The 20,349-nt window shown below is 43.3% G+C and overlaps 1 protein-coding gene across 2 annotated transcripts; it reads left to right on the top strand.

Moving 5' to 3' along the window:
- Positions 1-1,300: 1,300 nt before the first annotated feature.
- SFRP2 (secreted frizzled related protein 2) lies at positions 1,301-9,692 on the top strand. 2 transcript variants are annotated; one of them, XM_060116597.1, is made up of 3 exons: positions 1,335-2,139; positions 4,501-4,581; positions 8,534-9,692. In XM_060116597.1, exons 1-3 carry the CDS (start codon positions 1,641-1,643, stop codon positions 8,836-8,838), a joined length of 885 nt encoding a protein of 294 aa, XP_059972580.1. In that variant the 5' UTR covers positions 1,335-1,640; the 3' UTR covers positions 8,839-9,692. The 2 variants fall into 2 exon arrangements, with proteins under 2 accessions (XP_059972581.1, XP_059972580.1); XM_060116598.1 differs by lacking the exon at positions 4,501-4,581 and having other exon boundaries at positions 1,301-2,139.
- The last annotated feature ends 10,657 nt before the right edge of the window (positions 9,693-20,349 follow it).

Below are 20,349 nucleotides of genomic sequence, written 5' to 3'. Positions count from 1 at the left end.
TAAGTGACCGGGAAGTGATAACAATGCGCCCACCTTCCATATGAAAGAACCTTGGGAGTCTCGCTCCCCGGGGATTCTCTCTTTGGAGCTGCACCGCCAACCTGCGGGGAGGCGGGGTGGCTGAGAGGGAGGAGACGATCAGCCACAAGGGGAAACTCGGGGCGATTAGAAGAAAGGAGCCCCCCCCACCCACCCACACACACACCTTCCTCCTGCTGACACCCTAGTGCCGGTTTACAGCTGTGAACTTGGTCTGGAGTCCTCCGGGGCACGAGGTCCCCAGCTCCGCGAGCGCACAGGCACTCTGCCTGTTCGCCTCCGTACACCCGGTGCCCGCCGGCATATGTAGCATGAGGGAGCCGCCTCTGCCCAGGCTTCGTGGATGTCTAAGCAGGGCTTCTTCCTCTACCCCCACCCCTGCCCAGCCTGTCCACCTGGGGCACTTTCTACCAGTCCCTTGTGCCGGGCACCAGCCTTTCCAAACCGTGTCCTCAGCGCCCGCCGCCAGGGCCAGACTGGGTTAGGGCGCGTGGTGCCTTCGAGCCTTGAGTCAACCCGTTCCTTTAGGCAGGGAGGGCAGGTCTCTTCTCCCAAACCGGGAAGTGGTGGGCAGTCGTGTGTGATTCTGACGAAACTCTGTAGAGGCGCTTCCACAATGGCCAAAATTTCTAGGCTTACCCCAGCAAAACAACACCCCCAAGGTTTTATTGATATTTCCTTTTTCATGTAAAAGTTTTGCTCATAGGACTCTAGTTATATAAATTCTGATATTTGAAAGGGCAGGCGGGAGCCACTGTACGGGTTGGGCCAGGCTGGGAACCGTGGCTGGGGATCCGAGAGGAGAGCAACCAGGCCGAGACAGCCTCGGGCGGGCAGGCCCCGGGCGCGGGCCAGGGTCACAAAGAGCCTGCCAGCTGCTGGCTCGCTACTGCCTGGAACGCAGTTCCGCCCCGCAGCCCCGGGGCCCCGAGCAGAAACTTCGTGCTGGGGTCAAACAAACCCACGTCCGGGCCTCGCGGGGGCGGAGCGCGTTCCCTCAGGGACCTGGCGACAAGGCCGCTGGTCACGTCCCCCTATCTCCCGCAGCCCGTGCTCCGCACGCTCACTGTTGGGGCTCAGCTGCCAGGCTGGTCTATTTGTTTGTTTGTTGTTTACAGCAGTCCTAGAGCGCGCGCTTGGCAGCATCCTGTGGGGCGGGGGGAACAGGGGTCGGTGGGGCGCAGCCAGAATTTCCTTCCAGGGAGCGCGTGAGGGGCATTCTCAACGGAAAACCAGACCCAGAGAATAGTGACCAAACCTCCTCGGATTACTCTCCACTGGCTCCTCCCTCGCTCCCCCCACCTCCAGATTTGCATAAAAAAGGCCAAGAAAACGCTGGCCGGGCCCCAGCAGTGGCTCACTCTGCTCCCCCCGGGTCGGAGCCCCCTGGAGCTGCGCGCGGACTTGCTGCGCGGAGCCGAACCCACAGCACCTCGCCGCCGCAGTCCGCGCGCCCGGCGTCCCGGCGTTCCCACCGCCCGCTTCCCAGGCCCCGAGCCGCGCGGAGCGCAACGAGCGGGCGGGAAAGAGCTCCCGGCCGCTGCCGCCTCGCGCTTCCCCGCCTTGGCTCCCTCCGCCCCACCGGGGGTTGCGCGCCCACGATGCCGCAGGGTCCCGGCTCGCTGCTGCTGCTCGTCCTCGCCTCGCACTGCTGCTTGGGCTCCGCGCGCGGGCTCTTCTTCGGCCAGCCCGACTTCTCCTACAAGCGCAGCAACTGTAAGCCCATCCCGGCCAACCTGCAGCTGTGCCACGGCATAGAGTACCAGAACATGCGGCTGCCCAACCTGCTGGGCCACGAGACCATGAAGGAGGTGCTGGAGCAGGCGGGCGCCTGGATCCCGCTGGTCATGAAGCAGTGCCACCCGGACACCAAGAAGTTCCTCTGCTCGCTCTTCGCCCCCGTCTGCCTCGATGACCTGGACGAAACCATCCAGCCGTGCCACTCGCTCTGCGTGCAGGTGAAGGACCGCTGCGCTCCGGTCATGTCCGCCTTCGGCTTCCCCTGGCCCGACATGCTTGAGTGCGACCGTTTCCCCCAGGACAACGACCTCTGCATCCCCCTCGCTAGCAGCGACCACCTCCTGCCGGCCACCGAGGAAGGTAAGCCCTCCCCCATATTACGCCCCCCCCCCAGCTCCGCTAAGACTTTCCGGGGGTGTTCTCGCGGCCCCCGCCCCCCATCCCGATGTTTCCCCGCCGGGGGTGCCAGTCCTGAGCAGGGCAGACTCTTTCCTTGCCCTGGTGTGTCATCGTGACAAATCTGAGATACCCCCCCGCCCAAACACACACCCAAGTCTCTCATTCCCTTCCCGAGTTATACCAGTTGCTCTTTCTTAGGGACCGTTTAAAAGGGGGGTGCGGGGAGAAAACGTAGAACTGGAAGAGATCCTTCCCGTGTAGATATATGTCCAATTCTTTTTGAAGATGCTAGCAAGGGGGCCGCGACTGAGAGTGTTGGAAGTGGTCCTGCTAGGAGGAGTTGGCGGTGAGCACCCTGGCCAGAGCGCGCTGGCCTCAGCCTCACGCAGCATGTTCTTACCACGGGGCAGGATTCTAGGCACAGGGACATTCCCTACAGGCACGATCGCCAAAATGTGCAAACAGATAGTCTTTTAAGGCCCTCTCTGTTCTTTGCCGAGTTAGGCTTTGAAAATAAAAAGCAGGACTGGCTCATGCGTGTTGAAAATTGAGCGTTGGTTGTAACTGCTCAGAGGTCCAAGCAAGAGGGCACAAAGGGAATCTCCAGGAATCATTTTTCTATCACTAATCAGCTTTTATCTTAGGAGTGGTTTTAATTAACTGGAGAAAATCGTGCAAAAGAGAGTTTCCCAAGTTTTTTAGAAAATAGAGGGGGAGTTCCTGTGCAGAAACCATCAAAGCAATGAAAACCTCATGGGCTCTTGATAGTCTTCCTGAAAGGAAAACATATACAATGTGTCTGAGCTGATTTAGGTCCCCCCGGGATGGAAAGGGGGCTTCCTAATCCCTTTCAGGGCTCCACCAGCATCTCCCTTTCCATCTCTAATTGTTTTCCTACAGCCATCATTAGTTAAAGAAAATGCAAAGTTGCTTAGCAATCTTTCCTGGCAGGCACCGTGAGTTTGCAATCATCTTATTGGTTAGATTTATAATTTATTGCAAATGTTTGGCATATTTCAAACATTTGTCCAACATATACCACAGACCAACCAACACAGGTTAGTAACATTTTATATACACTCCTAGAGCTCCTAATTGGAAAAGTTTCATTTTGTTTGAGACATGGGAGTTAAGGGCAGTTTTATGTGTGTTGTTTTTGTTTTTATTTTTCACAGCCCCACCAGCATTATATATTACATTTCTCGAAAAAGTCATTTCTCCCTTCAAAATAAAAGTTTATGTGTTTCAAAATCTGCTCTGCGCTTTTTCTTATTTGATAAATAACTTCTAAAGTGAGTCATATAGTTCTTTTTTCCCTGCGAAAATGCAATTTCATATTAATGAAATTTCACCTAAATTTTAAAGACAGCATTAGTACATTTATAAGTGGGAGAAAATGAATGTTTTCTTTTTTCCCTTTTCCCAAGGAATCAGACTCTTAGAAGAGCCTTTGGCAGGCTCTCTCATGATTGTGCTATAGTGCACCTTCCTGGGTTTGGTCAGATTTTCACTGGCTTCAGGAGAAGCTTTGGGTTTTTGTTTGTTTGGGTTTTGTTGTTGCTGTTGTTTTGTCTGTTTGTTTTCGAGAGTTTGAAACAGGCAAAGAGAGGCAAGAAGAATCTGCACCAGGGATGAAGATAACAGTGAAATAAATGCCGCTTAACTCGAGCACAAACTCGGCAGACAGCACGAGGTGATACAGAGCCATTTAGAGCAGGCTATAGTCATTAGCAAGGTGTGCTTCCAAGGGGGAAGAACCCAGACGTGAGCCTTACAGTGCTAGCCACCCCGCCCTGTCCAGACCTGAAAATATCTTGAAATGACTCCCCCGAGAGACAAGGCAGCTGAAGAGCCCAGCAGAGGCCAGGCTGCACCAGTGACCTGCAGCTGAGAAAGACGATCTTCTGGCCGTAGTTTGTGGTTGCTAGTTTTCCAGAATCCCTTAAGGGTCTTTTGGTGCTTTCTCCTCAGAGAGGCTTTGGGACTAACTTTTTCAGAGACCGAGTTTGTCCCAGGAGTGGGAGGAAGAGTGACAAGCTGCAGCCTGTCTCAGTTACCTGCGGCTGCACACTCCACCAGGGCGCCCTTTGCCTGGGGAGTCATCATACATGAAACACAGCATGTGGGCATTTTTGCCTGTCCAAAAGATGGGAGGCATGGGAGACTCTCTTAGGAATGAGTGGCCCTTCTTTCATAAATGAGGCAGAAGCTGGGGTCTTACAGGACAGTTGCTACTCTTGCCGGAATAAGCCCCTGTGAGTTGTTTACAAATGCCACATGCTGTTTCGTTTTAAGCAAACTTACTAACCTTCACGTTTCTAGCTCCAAAGGTATGTGAAGCCTGCAAAAATAAAAACGAAGATGACAACGACATAATGGAAACTCTTTGTAAAAATGATTTTGGTAAGTAATACACCACTAACAACAGAAGTTTTATTGCCCAGTACAACTTAAAGGTACAATTCTTTAAGATGTTACTAGATAAAGTTTGGGTGACATATCATCACAGCTCATCTTTCCTTGAGCGAATCATCTGTGTTATCCTACTTTCCTCCCTGTGTAACTATCTTGTATCGAGTTGTATCTTTTTAGGTGAGAGTCATTGCTCTGTTAAGCAATAATCAAATAATGAGAATTGTTCGCATTATGAATTTCTGATGGCACATTTTTCATTTCACTATGGCTTTTTCTTGCCAACAAGTGTAATCTTGGACCATGTTCTCTTTTAGTCACTTAACCTGTGTCCCAGGGATGGGAACATGTAAATATTAGCCTCAGCAAAACAGATTCAAGGCATGAAGTTGGCCAAAAATTGAAATTTACTCCGGTGCCAAACAAGTATTTTTACGTTATTCGTAACCCATGATGTTCTGCTTCCCATGTTCCACCATCAGTGAGTATATCCAAGGTACTGGTTAATAATATGTCGGGGAGAGTTTCCTTAAATTTAAAAAGAAGAAACAATAAAGCTAGGAGTTTACTTTGGCAAGATACATGCCAGGTGCCGTGATGACAAGGTACTGGAGGACAGTAAATAATGTGCGAGGTATGTTACCCAAGTTCCACGGCGTGTGGGTCACTCCCCTTAAGAAAGAACTATAAGAGGAAGGAGGGTTGGAGACTGTCCACCCAGAGCTGCAGCAGCACCTCATCTGTGTCCTCAGCCCTCCAAGGGGATCAGAGGAGCCAGCTAGACACAGATCAGTGCTGTGTTAGGGCAGGAGTGGGGGGTGGCCAGGAACTTTGCAGAGGTACCTGAGACGTTCGTGTTTTCCTCCCATTCCAAGAGCAGGCACTTTTGGGTGTGTTTGAGGGGTTGGTATTTAAAAGTATTTATTCGGGCAGAAGGTTGAATTTACTGGTAAACAGATGTGGTCCCTGTTCTAGCAAACAATAACAGACTGTACCAGATCTGTATGAACACTTCTACATACTCAACTAAGTCCTGGAGACAGAGAAATCACTCCAGCGCCCACTGTGGAGGACTGCCCTCCCACCCTCTCCTTACAGCTTACCAGCCCAGAAATCTCAGACCTGGCCAGGTCCCTGAAACTGGAAACAACCCAATCACTGCCCCTTACAACCCCAGGTCTCTTGCAGGAAGGGTCCTGGGCTTAACCTTAGCAGGCCCCGGGACAGCCGTAGCTATAGGAGAAGCTTCAAACAGCTGAGGAAGGGGAAAGGAAGGAGGTAACTCTGAGTCCTAGCCAGTCCTTCCCCTCAGTGAGAGCCACAGATGGATGATAGGGTTTCAAATGTCTATATTCTAATACATACAACTCTCAAAGTAGGAGAGGGCCAGGCATGTTGGCAAAAGCAACCCTAAAGCTCCAGAGCCTTGCCCAAAACACGGTTCTTAGCTTCCATGCTACAGGATTTGATTAAGGACAAATTTTTTAATATAATTTTAATAAAGTTTATATTAAAATGTAATAAAATATCATTTTATTCTGGCAAGTTATGGCCTTTGCACTAGATTTCGTACAGATCACTCTCCTGACCTCCATGAAAACGTCTAGTGGGGCTCCAAACAAGTGTAATTCAAGCACACGCACACACACACATATGACCTGCTTGCTTTGTGGCTTACCTTACAGAAGACCTCCTTCCTAAGGATGCTGTATCAAGACCTGGGCCAAAGAAGTGTGTGTGTGTGTGTGTGTGTGTATTCAACGTTCTCTCTCCTTAGAGGAGAGAGCCTTTCAAAACAACATGGAAGTCATTACACTTAAGGTATCACACATGCAGATACCTCACAAGCTTTGTTTTCTATTTCTCCGCCTTCAACTTGTCCCAAAGGGGATAATGAACCTAAATTGTAGGGGGTGCATGTTATACTGGTTTATAAGCGGTTCTCCACATCGCCTCTGTACTCTGGGGGAGTAATGAAAGGGTAGAAATCGGAATCATCCATGAAAGCATGACACTCTCCCCACTGCACTTGGAGTACAGGGAAGATGGAGAAGACCTCCTTATTACAGTGGGGAAAGTACTGGTGAACAAAGAATAGCCCAGAACTGCCTGCCTCTGTATGCAGCCTATTGTTGGAGCAGACATTATCAACACCCTGCCTCCTACCATGTGTGGCATCCCCATTCACATCTTCCAGGGCAGGAAAAGTTATTTGACGGCTTTGATTCCCTATATTTGGCCCCAGCTGAAAACCCAGGGAGGAAATGTCTGAAGTTTTCCCATGGTAAGCTCTTACAAAGTTGGTTATTTCATAGCTAGAGAAAGATGAGTAATAAATCTCCCCCCTTGTTAAAAGTGATCATTCTTCTGATATTTGGAGCTCAAGAATGTCTCATTTGACCAGGCGAAATCTCACACATGCTCTGTCTGTGCTATGGATGAGGCTCCCAGGTAACATTACAATCACTCCTCCCACCATATACCTTCCCCACTCCCAGCCCTTAGGCAGAGGCCATAGGAACATGTGACATTGCCATGTGGCTTATCTCATGATAAACCCTGAGAACTCAGTACTACAGCCCAGATGCATATCAGACCAATAATGGTTGGCCAAGTCCCAGTATCCTTGATTTACCTGGTTGAGCCTCAGTCATTTCCTGGTTGACTAGAAAAGCCATGCTTAGTCAAATTCTCCTTCTGAGAGAGAAAGAAAGAAAGAGGAAGAAATTTCCAGAACAGTGATATACACAAAAAAACATCTTCCTCTATTACTAATTTAAACAATGCATTAAACTCCATCAGAGTCAGGGAGTCACACCTGCATGTCGTCTCTATGGGACAATTGTTAATGTCACCAGGGGTCTGAAGACACATTACAGTGGGCGTATTAATGCACCAACCAGGACAAGAAATTCGATACTGTGCCTAAGAGATCACAGTGGTGTTACAGGAGGAGGTTTGGGGACCAGAGTTCTGAGGATTAGACTCAGCCAGGGCACAACCTAACCGGGTGACCTCCTGTTAAGTCACTAAGCTTCTCTGGATTTCAGATTCTTTGTGTACCAAGAAGAGATTTTAACTGGATGATCCCTCACAACCTTAAAATTCTATCCTTTCCCTGCCTTCATGGAGTCTTGAAATTTAATTCCAGCATGTGTGTTTGTAGGGTTGTCTTTCCCAAAGCATACTGTTCATGACTATAAAATGTGTCTTTTATCGTAAACCACTTACTTTTGGTCTTAGCATTCTAATGAGTCTCCATATCCATCTTGGAAACAGTACATATATGATCTGTAAACGCCTTGGCCTCGGACAGGCAAATGATAGCATATGAGGATGAGGTCTTCAGAAAAACAGTTTTACAGCTAAACATGTTGTGCTCTTAAAAAGAGTCTTGGCCGTTTTTTCTGAGTTACTTTACCAAATCAAATGCAGCTGTAAGATCAATTCTCCTTCCTTGTAGTTTGTTCTTTAGAAAACAATGATTTGTGATATAATTTCCTTACAGGTTTGTCCAAAAACCTCTCCGACGTAATAAATTGGGTTTAACGTTTACGGCCACAGAAGGATCCTGTTTCACCTAAGAGTCGGGCATTTCTTTTCATGCTGAAGTTTCCAATAGGGGAAGTCATTTGTCAAGGAGAGCACACACCACAGGCAGCCTACGTACAAACACAAGAACACAAGGGCAAGGAAGAAAAGTCAATTGAGTCCCGGCAAAGAGAGTTTTTAAAGGATGGCTGGTTTGAAACAAAGTGCCTGACAAACTCTTTGAGGCTTTAGAAATGGAGCCACCTGCTGCCCTCAGCTCCCAACCCCCTCCCCGCAGCCCCTGGCAGCCCCATCAGCCCTGGGAAGCTCTTCTTCCCTCTCCCAGGCCGAGTCACAAATAATGCGGTGGGATGTGTTCCCTCCTTATCACTGTCCTCTCTTGTCTTCGTAGCACTGAAAATAAAAGTGAAGGAGATCACCTACATCAACAGAGATACCAAAATCATCCTGGAGACCAAGAGCAAGACCATTTACAAGCTGAACGGCGTGTCCGAGAGGGACCTGAAGAAGTCGGTGCTGTGGCTCAAAGACAGCCTGCAGTGCACGTGCGAGGAGATGAATGACATCAATGCGCCCTACCTGGTCATGGGGCAGAAACTGGGCGGAGAGCTGGTCATCACCTCTGTGAAGCGGTGGCAGAAGGGCCAGAGAGAGTTCAAGCGCATCTCCCGCAGCATCCGCAAGCTGCAGTGCTAGTCCCGGGGCCACCCCCGGGCTCTGCTGACCCTTTCCACTTCTGCTGTGGGACCTCAGCACTCATTTCCCAAGCCCCAGCCTGGAGCGGCTTCCCCTGTCTTTTGCACGTTTGTACCCCTGGCATTTTCTGAGTTATAAGGCCCCAGGAGGGGGAACAAATAGTTGTTTTCACATAAAGGAAAAACCCACCCAAATCTTGTAGAAATCTTCCAACGAATAAAATCGCGAAGATTTTTATGAAGTTTTAAAATAGCTCACTGAAAAGCTGGTTTTGAGTACGTGCAACTGTGACTTGGGTTCGATTTTTTTTGGTTGTTTGGTTTGGGTCAACCGATTTTCACTTTCTGCTGAGGTTGCCATAATGTGCAAGGAGCTTTACTTTTCTATGTGGCCCAAACTTTCACTTTTCTGTTGTGGGTCCAAAACCCAGTTGAGATAAAGCTGGCTGTTATCTCAACTTCTCTCTCAGCTCCAGCCTGACACTCAGCACCTAAGTCTTATAACAATTCACCTGTCATTTTACATCCCTGTTGGGAACTTACAACTCGAGCATGTATTGCATTTTGCATTTCCAGGTAGAGTACTTCCATTTATAAAAACCACATTAACCACCGTAGCATGAGTTCTTCAAATAAAGGGCAAGACAGATTGATGTTATGATTGACCCGAGTACTTTAAGCTTTGTTTAAAACATTTTTTTACTTAATTTTGCAAATTAAACCATTGTAGCTTACCTGTAATATACATAGTAGTTGACCTGAAAAAGTTGTAAAAATACTGCTTTAACCAACACTGTAAATATTTCAGATAAACATTATATTCTTGTATATAAACTTTACCTCCTGCTTTACCAATTCCCGGTCTTGTGTCTTGTCTTCTTCGTGGGAGGACCTGGGAAGGGAGCTGAACAAGAGCTGTCACCTCCTTTGTCCTGAGGCCCAGCCTTCCCGCAGTTTGAAGTGCCATTTCCTCTGTGACTCAGAAAGCGCGTTTCCCCACACCACCCATCACCCACTCCTGCCCCCCATCTCACTCAGGTTTTACCACTGCGGACCCTGCTGGGAGACAGGGATGGGAAGGCTTTTGCCTGGTCTCAGCAGTCCCGGGGCAGCTCGTGGGGACACTAGTCTTAGCCTACGGTTCACAAGCTTGACAGTTGTGCTTTTCATTTCTGCAGATTTCTGTAATGAAAAAGAATCACCATTGCAAAAATGTTCATTCTTTCCCCACTTCGACTTTAATGCTCAGCTAAACAGAGCCATGATTTAAAGAGTAGCCATTGGAAGGCAGAGGGTAGGGAGGGGATGATGAGAAGGGCATCCATCCACAAAGCTCCCATCCAAACGCTTCGTTGTTCTATTTTAGGAGCCTCCAGACAAATTCTATTAAACGCACGAGGAAACAGGCTCAGCGGGGTTAGGCGGCGTGGACCCACTGCCACAAGGTAGAGTCAGAGCTAAAACTCAGGCCTTTCAGATGACAAATTCTATCTTCTATTTAATCCAGGATGGATTATAGGAAAAGGTTGGCACTCATCTATTCAACAAATACTCATTGGGCATCTGCTGCATGCCTGGCCCTGTTCTAAGTGCTGTGGACATGTACATCAGTCCTTGTTCTCATGGCGTTTACATGAGAGGGTGAAAGAAAACAACCACAATTACAATTATATATTTACAACTGATAAGTTACATGAAGTATAAGGACAGGTAATACATGAGAGCAGCAGAGTGTCCTCAGCAAATCTGAACTTTTTAGTGGTGTTCGTGTGAAGACTTTATCTGATAGCATTTTGTTGATTTAGTTTAAAAGTTTCCTGAACATACAGCCATGATCTCTCTACAGCACTTCAAGCTCTTCTAGCTCCAAAAGTCAATAGAGCCCTCTGCCTACCTGAGCTGCACAATTCCTTTCATCTTTCTCTGAATTACCACCTGACTCTGCTTCTCACCAAACCAATTCCACAAACGCATGGCACAACCCTCTTCCTAAAAGGCACGCATAGACTGGAAGAGGGACACTCATGACCAAGGCCATTATTCATTGAAAACATTTGAAACAGGAAGCTAGGAACCCTGGAAAAGGTGAGAGAGAGAAAGAGAGAGAGAGAGAGAGAGAGAGAAAGATAAAAGACAAAAGAAAGTAGACCAAGGATTTAAGAATTAGAAAGTGAAAATAGGTACAACACATCCAAAAGTAGTGGAAAGAAACAATTTGGAAGAAACTGACCTGTCTGAATGCCCCTTTTCCAATCAAAACAAAAGCCACCTGCCGGTGTTAAGGGATGCAAACTCTCCAGCTCTGGAGAGCTCGTTGATGCCAGACACAGTCTCCTTTGGTCACGTTGTAAAGAAGTAGCAGAGGCATCACTCCCATGCCTGCGTCCTGCCTTATGGACTCTATGGACTTTCCCATCCCCACACACATCTTGTTCCCATCTTTGGCAAGCCTATAAGCCAATGAGACATGTTTGGACAGAGCAGGTAGGTTTTTGGTTCATTTTTCATTCTGTTTTATTGTTTTCTTTTGCACGATGATTCAAATATATATATGGCTCATTTTTGAAATAATCATGGCTGTATTCTTTTTTTTTTTTTTTTTTTGTGGTACGCGGGCCTCTCACTGTTGTGGCCTCTCCCGTTGTGGAGCACAGGCTCCGGATGCGCAAGCTCAGTGGCCATGGCTCAAGGGCCCAGCCGCTCCGCGGCATGTGGGATCTTCCCGGACCGGGGCACGAACCCGTGTCCCCTGCATTGGCAGGCGGACTCTCAACCACTGTGCCACCAGGGAAGCCCTCATGGCTGTATTCTTAATTAGTTTTTCAACTATTAGGTTTCTTTCGTAGGCAGATAAAAATACAAATGTTCACCCATTATTGGAAAAAGAAAGCAAGCCATCAGAAGACATTGGATTTCTGAGTTTCCTAATATGATTCATGACCTATTAATAAACTGCTAAAATGCCCCAAATAGGAGATCAGGAAAGTTTAGAGATATAAAAACTACACATCTACTATACATGTAACTCCTCTTCCCTTTCCTAAATAACCTGAGAAATGAGTTGTGTACAAGAACACATTTATAAGACTTTTGGGGTAACATTTCCTAAGTGTTCAAAGGCTCTGTCTACGTGCACTGAAATTCATAGAGTTAAAAAAGATCCATTTTATCTAATAACACCCTCCAGTCTTCACTTCCTATTCTGTCATCAAGTGATAATTTGATTTTTTACCTTTCAGATCTTGTTTACTACCAGGTTTTCAATGTTCTTGATAGCGGGAGGGGTCACCTTGGAAAGCAAGTCCAGGCATATGTATCCTGCGTGCAGTCACTGCCTCTGGATTATGAAACAATGTGATTTTTGCCCATGAAACTTGTTGCATAAATACACATTAATTCATTAACTCAGCAAAGATTTTCTGAGCACCAACTATCACCATTGATGTATTCACTCAATAATAGGTAGTGAGTGCTTACCCACATGCCAGGCGCTGTTCTAGGTGGTGGATGCACAGTGATCCTGCCCTCGTTCAGCTTCTATTCTAGAGTTAGAAATTGTGTTAGGCACTGAAGATAGACGGATCCTTCCCAAAAGGAACTCTCAATCCAGTAAGAGAGAGAGGCATGCAAACAAATAATTCCAACATGCTGTGTTAAGAGGGAGGTATGCACATGCCCAGGGATGGCATAAGGGAGAGAGTGGATTAACTCAGGTAGAAAATAGAATGTTTGGTTCAGGTCGAACTCAGGTAAAGGTGCTTGCAAGGAGAGAACTTTCACTGAGTTGTACCAGAATATTTTCTAATAGGACAGAGTCCTAGAAATTAAGTATTTATCATCAGTTTTACATATTGATGAATCAACATTGTACAATTATCGTGCTGAAGGTATTGTTCTAGACACTACAAATAAACCTGGCATAAGGCCCATTGCCTTTGTAATCAATAAAATCTCCACATCCTCAAATTACAAACAAATGAATTCACATTTATCTGAGAAACAAAGAGCAAGTGAGCATAATAAAATATTTCTTAAAGCTGTCCATGATTGTCCAGAGAATAATGCAGATAGATAGGTGTTAAAAAAATCTATTGATAAAAATAGCAGTTAATACAGATAGTGTTAGAAGAAAAAAACCAAAGAATTTAACTGTCCCAAGATGTCCCAGTAGAGAGTAATAATAATTATTAATTTAACAACCCAGACATTCTGCCATACCATGAAATGTGCAAAGCACGAGAACTTACTGTCATTAACTGGCTCCCCAGTAGCAATACCTAAAAACCTATGCACTTCCTCATGCATGCATGTGCTTTCTTGTACACCCTCAAACAAATGTAGCTCTGGCAGGAAATCTATAACTGTATAATCTAAGGGATGTCAGAACAAACCACTTAATAGACTAGAAACTGCAGTTCAAGTGGTAAGCACCTTGGTGTAGCTTTCGAAACTCAGAGAGACCTAGGCAAGTCAATAGTTTCTGCAAGCCTGAGACTACTCATCAATAAATAATTAAGAATTATTACTCTATAAGTTATGCTTAATCTCAATACATTCTCATCTCTTGTTCATCATCTGTTTTAAGGTGGAATTCTCAGAGCTTGTTTCTGTGTAAGGAGGCACCCAGAACAGGAAGGAACACCAGTCTGCAACCAACCCTAGTCCTACCCCGACACACTCTGCTGCCCCACCAGCAACCCCATGCTCTTCAAATTCTTGAGCATACTGGGTTGCTGTAGGTGGTATGGCTGATCACAGCCTGCTTGGAAGCAGGTTAGGCAAATAAGAGGGGGGAAATGGAACCATACATACTATCTACTCCTCCCTTCTTCCCAAAAGATTTTTCCACCCCCAAAGAAGATTCAGGTGCCTCCATGCTGCCCTCTAACAGCATCAGGCTTCCAATCTGCAGCAGAGTGCTGAGAGTCGTTTCAATTATTCAGCAATCTTACATTGAACACCTACTATGTGCCAGGTGCTGTCCTAGGTGCTGAGGTCCCAACAATGACCAACATACATGCCTACTCTCAAGAAGAACACAGGTTAATGTGTCATATACACATGTGACATACAATATTAACTGAGACTCAAAATTCTCCAGACTTTCCTGAACACAGTCTTCCTGGGTTCCATTTGTTCTTATGGGTACAGATAAGTTCACATTAAAATAATACGAAAAATCAAAATCTCTAGGCCCAGAAAGTGTCACTAGAGAATTTTGCCAAACATTTAAAGAATAACTGACACCAGTTTTACATAATCTTTTCCAGAAAATAGAAGAGGAGGGAATGCTTCCCAACTCATTTTATGAGGCTAGTATTGCCCTAATACCAAAACCAAATAAAGGACAAAAAAAAAGAAAACTATAGACCAATATCTTTAATGAATTTAGACACAAAAATCCTCTACAAAATATTAGCAAATCAAATCCAGCAATGTGTAAAAAGAATAATATACTACAAACACACTGGATTTATTCAAGGTATGCAAGGCTGTTTCAATATTCAAAAATCAATGTAATCCACCATGTCAACAAGTTAAAGAAAAAAATCATACAATCATGTCAATCGATGCAGAAGAAAAAGCATTTGACAAAATTCGATACGTATTCATGATAAAATCTCTTGGCAAACTAGGAATATATAGGAGCTAGGATACAAGGTTGACATACAAGATCAATTGTAATTATATATACTAACAACAAACAAGTAGAAATCAAAACAAAATCACAATACCATTTACAACTGCTCCAAAGAAGTTAAAATATTTAGGTATAAACATAACAAAGCATGTATGGGTTCTGTACACTGAAAATTACAAAATCCTGATGAAAGACATCAAAAAAGACCTAAATAATTGGAGAGACATACCATGTTCATAAACTGAAAGACTCAACATGGTGAAGATGTCAGCTCTCTTCAAACTGATCTAAGGGTTTAATGAAATTTCTATCAAAATCTCAGGAAGCTTCTTTGTAAATATGGACAATGTTATTCTAAAATTTGTATTGAAAGGGAAAGACCCTAGAATAGCCAGAATAATTATGAAAAAGAATAAAGCAAGAAAAATCATTCTTCCTAATATTAAGGCTTACTTTAGAGCTTCTCTAATCAACACAGTATGGTACTGTGGGATAGACACACAGATCAATGGAATGGAATACAGAACCCAGAAATGAACCCAGCTCATTTTTTACAAAGATGTAAAAGCAACATGATGGAGTAGGGATGGCCTTTTCAACAAATGGTGCTGGAGCAACTGAATATCCTATAGGCAAAACAAAAAAATCTAAACCTTACATGGTATACAAAAACTAACACAAAATTGATCATGAACTTAAATGTAAAACTATAAAAGTTTTTGAAAAAACAGAAGATAAATTTATTATTTCAAGACCTAGGACCTGGCAAAGAGTTCTTAAATTTGATACCAAAAGCACAATCCATAAAAGGAAAACCTGATAAATGGAACCTCTTCAAAATGTAAAACTTCTGCTATTCAAGAAAACTCCATTAAATGTATATCAAATCATCACATTGTACACTTTCAATATTGTACGATTTTGTTTATCAATCATACCTCAACATAGGGGTGGTAGGAGACCCTGTTAGAAAATGAAAAGATAAATTACAGATTAAATACTTGCAAACCACATATTTGACAAAAAGACCTGTATCTAGAATATATAAAGAACTCTCAGAAGTCAAAAGTAAAAAATAATCAAACAATGCATTTAAAAAATGGGTAAAGATATTAACAGACATTCAGTGGAAGAGGATATGAATGTGGCCTTGATGGTATCTACCACGGGCTTGGGAAGAGGGAGTGGTAGCCACACCCCAGGTGCTTGCCACCCAGGCCCTAAGGGGCAAAGGAGACTTGCAGTGCTTGATTCTGTGGTGGGCAACACATTGTGTTTAGAGTGCCAGTAAAGCAGGGGTTCTAAAAACAGGACAACTGGGGGAAAAGCATTGATTTTGGTTTTTGATTTTTTAAAAAAGCATCAACATAGTCACCATAGAAGAAAACCAAACCATTGTATGCTTACTTATACCTTTTAAAATAAGTTAGTGTTTTTTTGTTTTGTTTTGGGGGGGGGGGTTGTTTGTTTTCAGAATGAAAATATGGGGGTGATGTGGGGAGGTCATAACAATATTTTTAGTGTTTTGGACTTCTAACGATCTGAACACTGACTTACTGCTGATATAGAAAGGGGAGAGGTTCTGAGTGTAACATGGTCCCTTCATGCTTCCTGGCCTAGCTCCTTTAAATTCTTGTCCTTCAGAGGATTAGAATGTGCACACTGGCCTGTGGTGAAAGACTAGAAAATAAAATTTAAACTAAAACCAACCCAAACCAGTAAAGTTACCCCCTGCTCAGCAGATCCAGACCAAAAACCTGAATCTTGAATGACTGCTTATGGTATGAGAAGGAGTTATCTGGGCAAAGGAGAAAGTGGGAGGGGACAAAGTGGACAGACAACTCAACAATAATAGAAGCTTCAAAACCCACTTTCAGCAAGGGAGTGAACAAATAGCTGGAAGATCAAAAGCAAACAGAAGACTCCAACACACTATAAGCCAACCAGACAAACAAATGTCTATAGAACTTTCCATCAAACAACCGCAGAATACACATTTTTCTCAAATTGTTCTATAAGTGACCCCTGTATATTGGTTCTCACGTTGTTTACTTTTTCACAAGAAGTTGGCACCATCAACCAAAAGCCAAACTCAAACTCTTACATATCCAATTGCTTTAAAATATATCCAAAGTAAACATATATTTAGCCTTTAGAGCCTGCCTGCTTTGTATACCCTGCAAAACTGCACCCAATATCTGCAAACCATAGAGAAGACAAACCCTGTAGGCGTAAAGGACCCAGAACCACTGCTGCCCTTCAGAGCTCTCTGTTGCAGAAACCCCCCTACCTTGCTGCTGAGTGACATCACCTTGACACATAAGCCCCCTCTCCATTTCCATCTTCTCTGGGAGTTCACTTACCCTCTCCCCCTTTTGGATGGTGGCCCCTGTCTCTGGAAGATCTTCTGCTGTGAGGCTCTTCCCCTCGCATGCAGCCCTGTCCAAATACTGCCCAATAAGCTCACTGTGCACCACAGCCATCTCATGCTCCGGTCTTTCCTTGATCAACTCCAAAATCCTCAAACTCAACACACAAGTGAATGCACACGGGACATTCTCCAGGATGCACCATGTGTTAAGCCATGTAAGAAACCTCAATATATTTAAAAGGGCCAAAACCATGTCAAGAATGTTCTCCAATCACAAAAGAATGAAATTAGAAATAAATAACAGAAGGAAATTTGGGAAATTCACAAATATGTGAAAATTAAACACCACATTTTTAAGTGTGTTTGAAATTTAGTTGAATGAAAATGAAAACTCAATATACCAAAACATGTAAGATGCAGTTGAAACAACACTCAGAGAGAAATAGATGTAAATGCCTATATTAAAAAAGAAGAAAGATTTCAAACCAACAACCTAATATTCCACCTTAAAAAACAAAAACAGCAAATTAAGCCCGAAGTGAGCAGAAGAAAGTAAGTTACACAGATTAGAGGAAAAAAATTGATAAAATTGAGAATAGAAAAACAATGGAAAAAATAAATGAAAATAAAGTTTATTGTTTAAAGAACTCTACAAAACTGACAACATTTTAGCTAGACTGACCAAAATAAAAAGAGAGAAGACCCACATTACTAAAATCAGGAATGAAAGAGGGACATTACTGCCAACCTCACAGAAGTTATGAGGGAATACTATGAACAATTTTAACCCAATAAATTAGATAATGTTAACACACATTAAAGAAGAACTAACATCAGTCTTTCACAAATTCATCCAAAAAATAGAAGAGGAAGGAACACTTCTCAACTCATACTATGAGGCCAATATTACCCTGATACCACAATGAAACAAAGAAATCCCAAGAAAATAGACTTCCAGCCAATATTCCTTATGAATATAGATGCAAAAAGCCTCAACAATTTAGCAACATACTGAAAGGATTATGCACCATGACCAAGTGGGGCTCATCCCAGGAATGCTAGCTTGGTTTAACATACAAAGATCAATCAATGTAATACACTATATTAATATAATGAAGGACAAAAACCACATGATCATATCAATAGATGCAGAAAAACACTTGACAAAATTCAGCACCTTTTGGATAAAAACACTTAATTAACTAGGAATAAAAGGGAACTTTTTCAACCTGATGAAGCCAGCTACATAGCCACAATTAACATCATACTTAATAGTGAAAAAAATAAATGCTTTCTCTTTAGGATCGGGGGAAAAAAGAGTAATATCCACCCTAAGCACACTCACTCAACATAGTACTGAAAATTCTAGCCAGCATGATAAGGAAAAAGGGAAAACAAAACAAAAAAAAGAAGGAAGGTGAATGGTGGAAGGGAGGGAAGGGAAAAGAAGAGAGCGGAAGAGCACAGAAATCCAGATCAGAAGGGAAGAAGTAAAACAGCTACCTCTATTAGCAGATAACAAGACCCTGTGTACAGAAAATCTTAAGAAATCCACTACAAAACTATCAGAACTAACAAGTGAGAGCAATAAGGCTCTAAAATACAAGATCGACATCCAAAAATCGATTGTAATTCTATACTCTAGCATTGAACAATCCAAAAATGAAATTAAGACAACAATTCCATTTACCATAGAATTAAAAAGAAGAAAATATTTAGGAATAAATTTAACAAATGAAGTGCAAGATTTCTATACTGAATATGATAAAACATCATTGAAACAAATGAAAGAACTAAATACACGAAAAGACATCCATGTTCATGAATTGGAAGACTTAATATTGCTAATATGGCAATACTCCCCCAAATTGGTCTACAGATTCAATACAATCCTTATCAATATTCCACCTACTTTTTTATAGACATTGACAAGCTGATTCTAAAATTCTCATGAAAATGCAAGAGACCGAAAATAGCTAAGACAATCTTGGAAAAAAGAAGAAAGTTCGAGGACTCACACTTCCCAATTTAAAAACCTAATACAAAACTACAGTAATCAAGACAGTGTGGTACCGGCATAAGGACAGAAGAATAGAACTGTAGGTCAAAAGAATAGAACTGAGAGTCCAGAAATAAACCATTATATTTATGGTCAATTTATTTTATGTTATTTTTTTAATTTTTTGTGTGTGTGTGGTATGTGGGCCTCTCACTGTTGTGGCCTCTCCCATTGCGGAGCACAGGCTCCAGATGTGCAGACCCAGCGGCCTTGGCTCACGGGCCTAGCCGCTCCACGGCATGAGGGATATTCCTAGACCGGGGCACAAATCCATGTCCCCTGCATCGGCAGGCAGACTCTCAACCACTGCGCCACCAGGGAAGCCCTGGGCAATTTAGTTTTGACAAGGGTTCCAAGACAATGATTCAATGGGGAAAGAATGGTCTCCAACAAATGGTACCCGGAACACTGCACATCTGCATGCAAAAAAAAATAAAGTTGGACCACTACCTCACACTATGCACAAAAATTAACTTTAAATGAATCAAAGGCTTAAATATAAGAACTAAATTATGAAACTCTTAGAAGAAAACACAGGAGTCAACTTTTACAATCTGAGATTAGGCAATGATTTCTTAGATATGATACCAAAAACATGGTACAAAAGAAAAAACAGTAAATTTCAAAACTTTTGCACTTCACAGCATCCCATCAAAATAATTAAAAGGCAACTCACAGAATGGGAGAAAATATTTGCAAATCATATATCTACTAAAGGACTGATATCCAGAATATATAAAGAACTCTTAAAAGTCAACAATAAAAAGACTAATGACCCAATTTAAAAATGGGCAAAGAAAGACATTTCTCCAAAGGAGATATACAAATGGCCAATGATCACATGAAAATATATTTGACATTATTAGTCATTAGGGAAATACAAATCAAAATCACAGTGAGATACTACTTCACACCCACCAGAATGGCTAGAAACAAAAAGTCAGAGGATGTAGAGAAATCATAACCCTCATGCTTTGCTGGTGGGATTGTAAAATGGTACTGCTAACTTGAAAAGCAGTTTGGCAGTTTCCTAAAATCTTAAACATAGAGTTACCATATGACAGAGCAATTGTACTACTAGATGTTATAATCAAGAGAACTGAGAACATATATCCACAAAAACACTTGTATCTGAATTTTTATAGCAGCGTCAGTCATAAGAGCCAAAAAGTGGAAATAACCCAAAAATCCATCAGTTGTTGAGTGGATAACAAAATGTGGCATAACGGTATAATGGAATATTATTTGGCCATGAAAAGAAATGAAGTACTGTTACACGTTACAACCTGAAACATTATGCTAAATGAAAACATTATACACAAAAGGCCACATATTGTGTGATTTCATTTATATGAAACATCCAGAACAGGCAAAGCTGTATGGACAGAAGGTAGATTAGTGGTTGCTAGTGGGTGGAAGAAGGGGGAAATGGGCAGCGACA

Source organism: Mesoplodon densirostris, chromosome 1, assembly GCF_025265405.1.
Source record: "Mesoplodon densirostris isolate mMesDen1 chromosome 1, mMesDen1 primary haplotype, whole genome shotgun sequence".
In the NCBI taxonomy this organism is placed as follows: Eukaryota; Metazoa; Chordata; class Mammalia; order Artiodactyla; family Ziphiidae; genus Mesoplodon; species Mesoplodon densirostris.
Note: the sequence above shows the minus strand (reverse complement) of the source record. Positions and strands in the feature narration are given on the sequence as shown.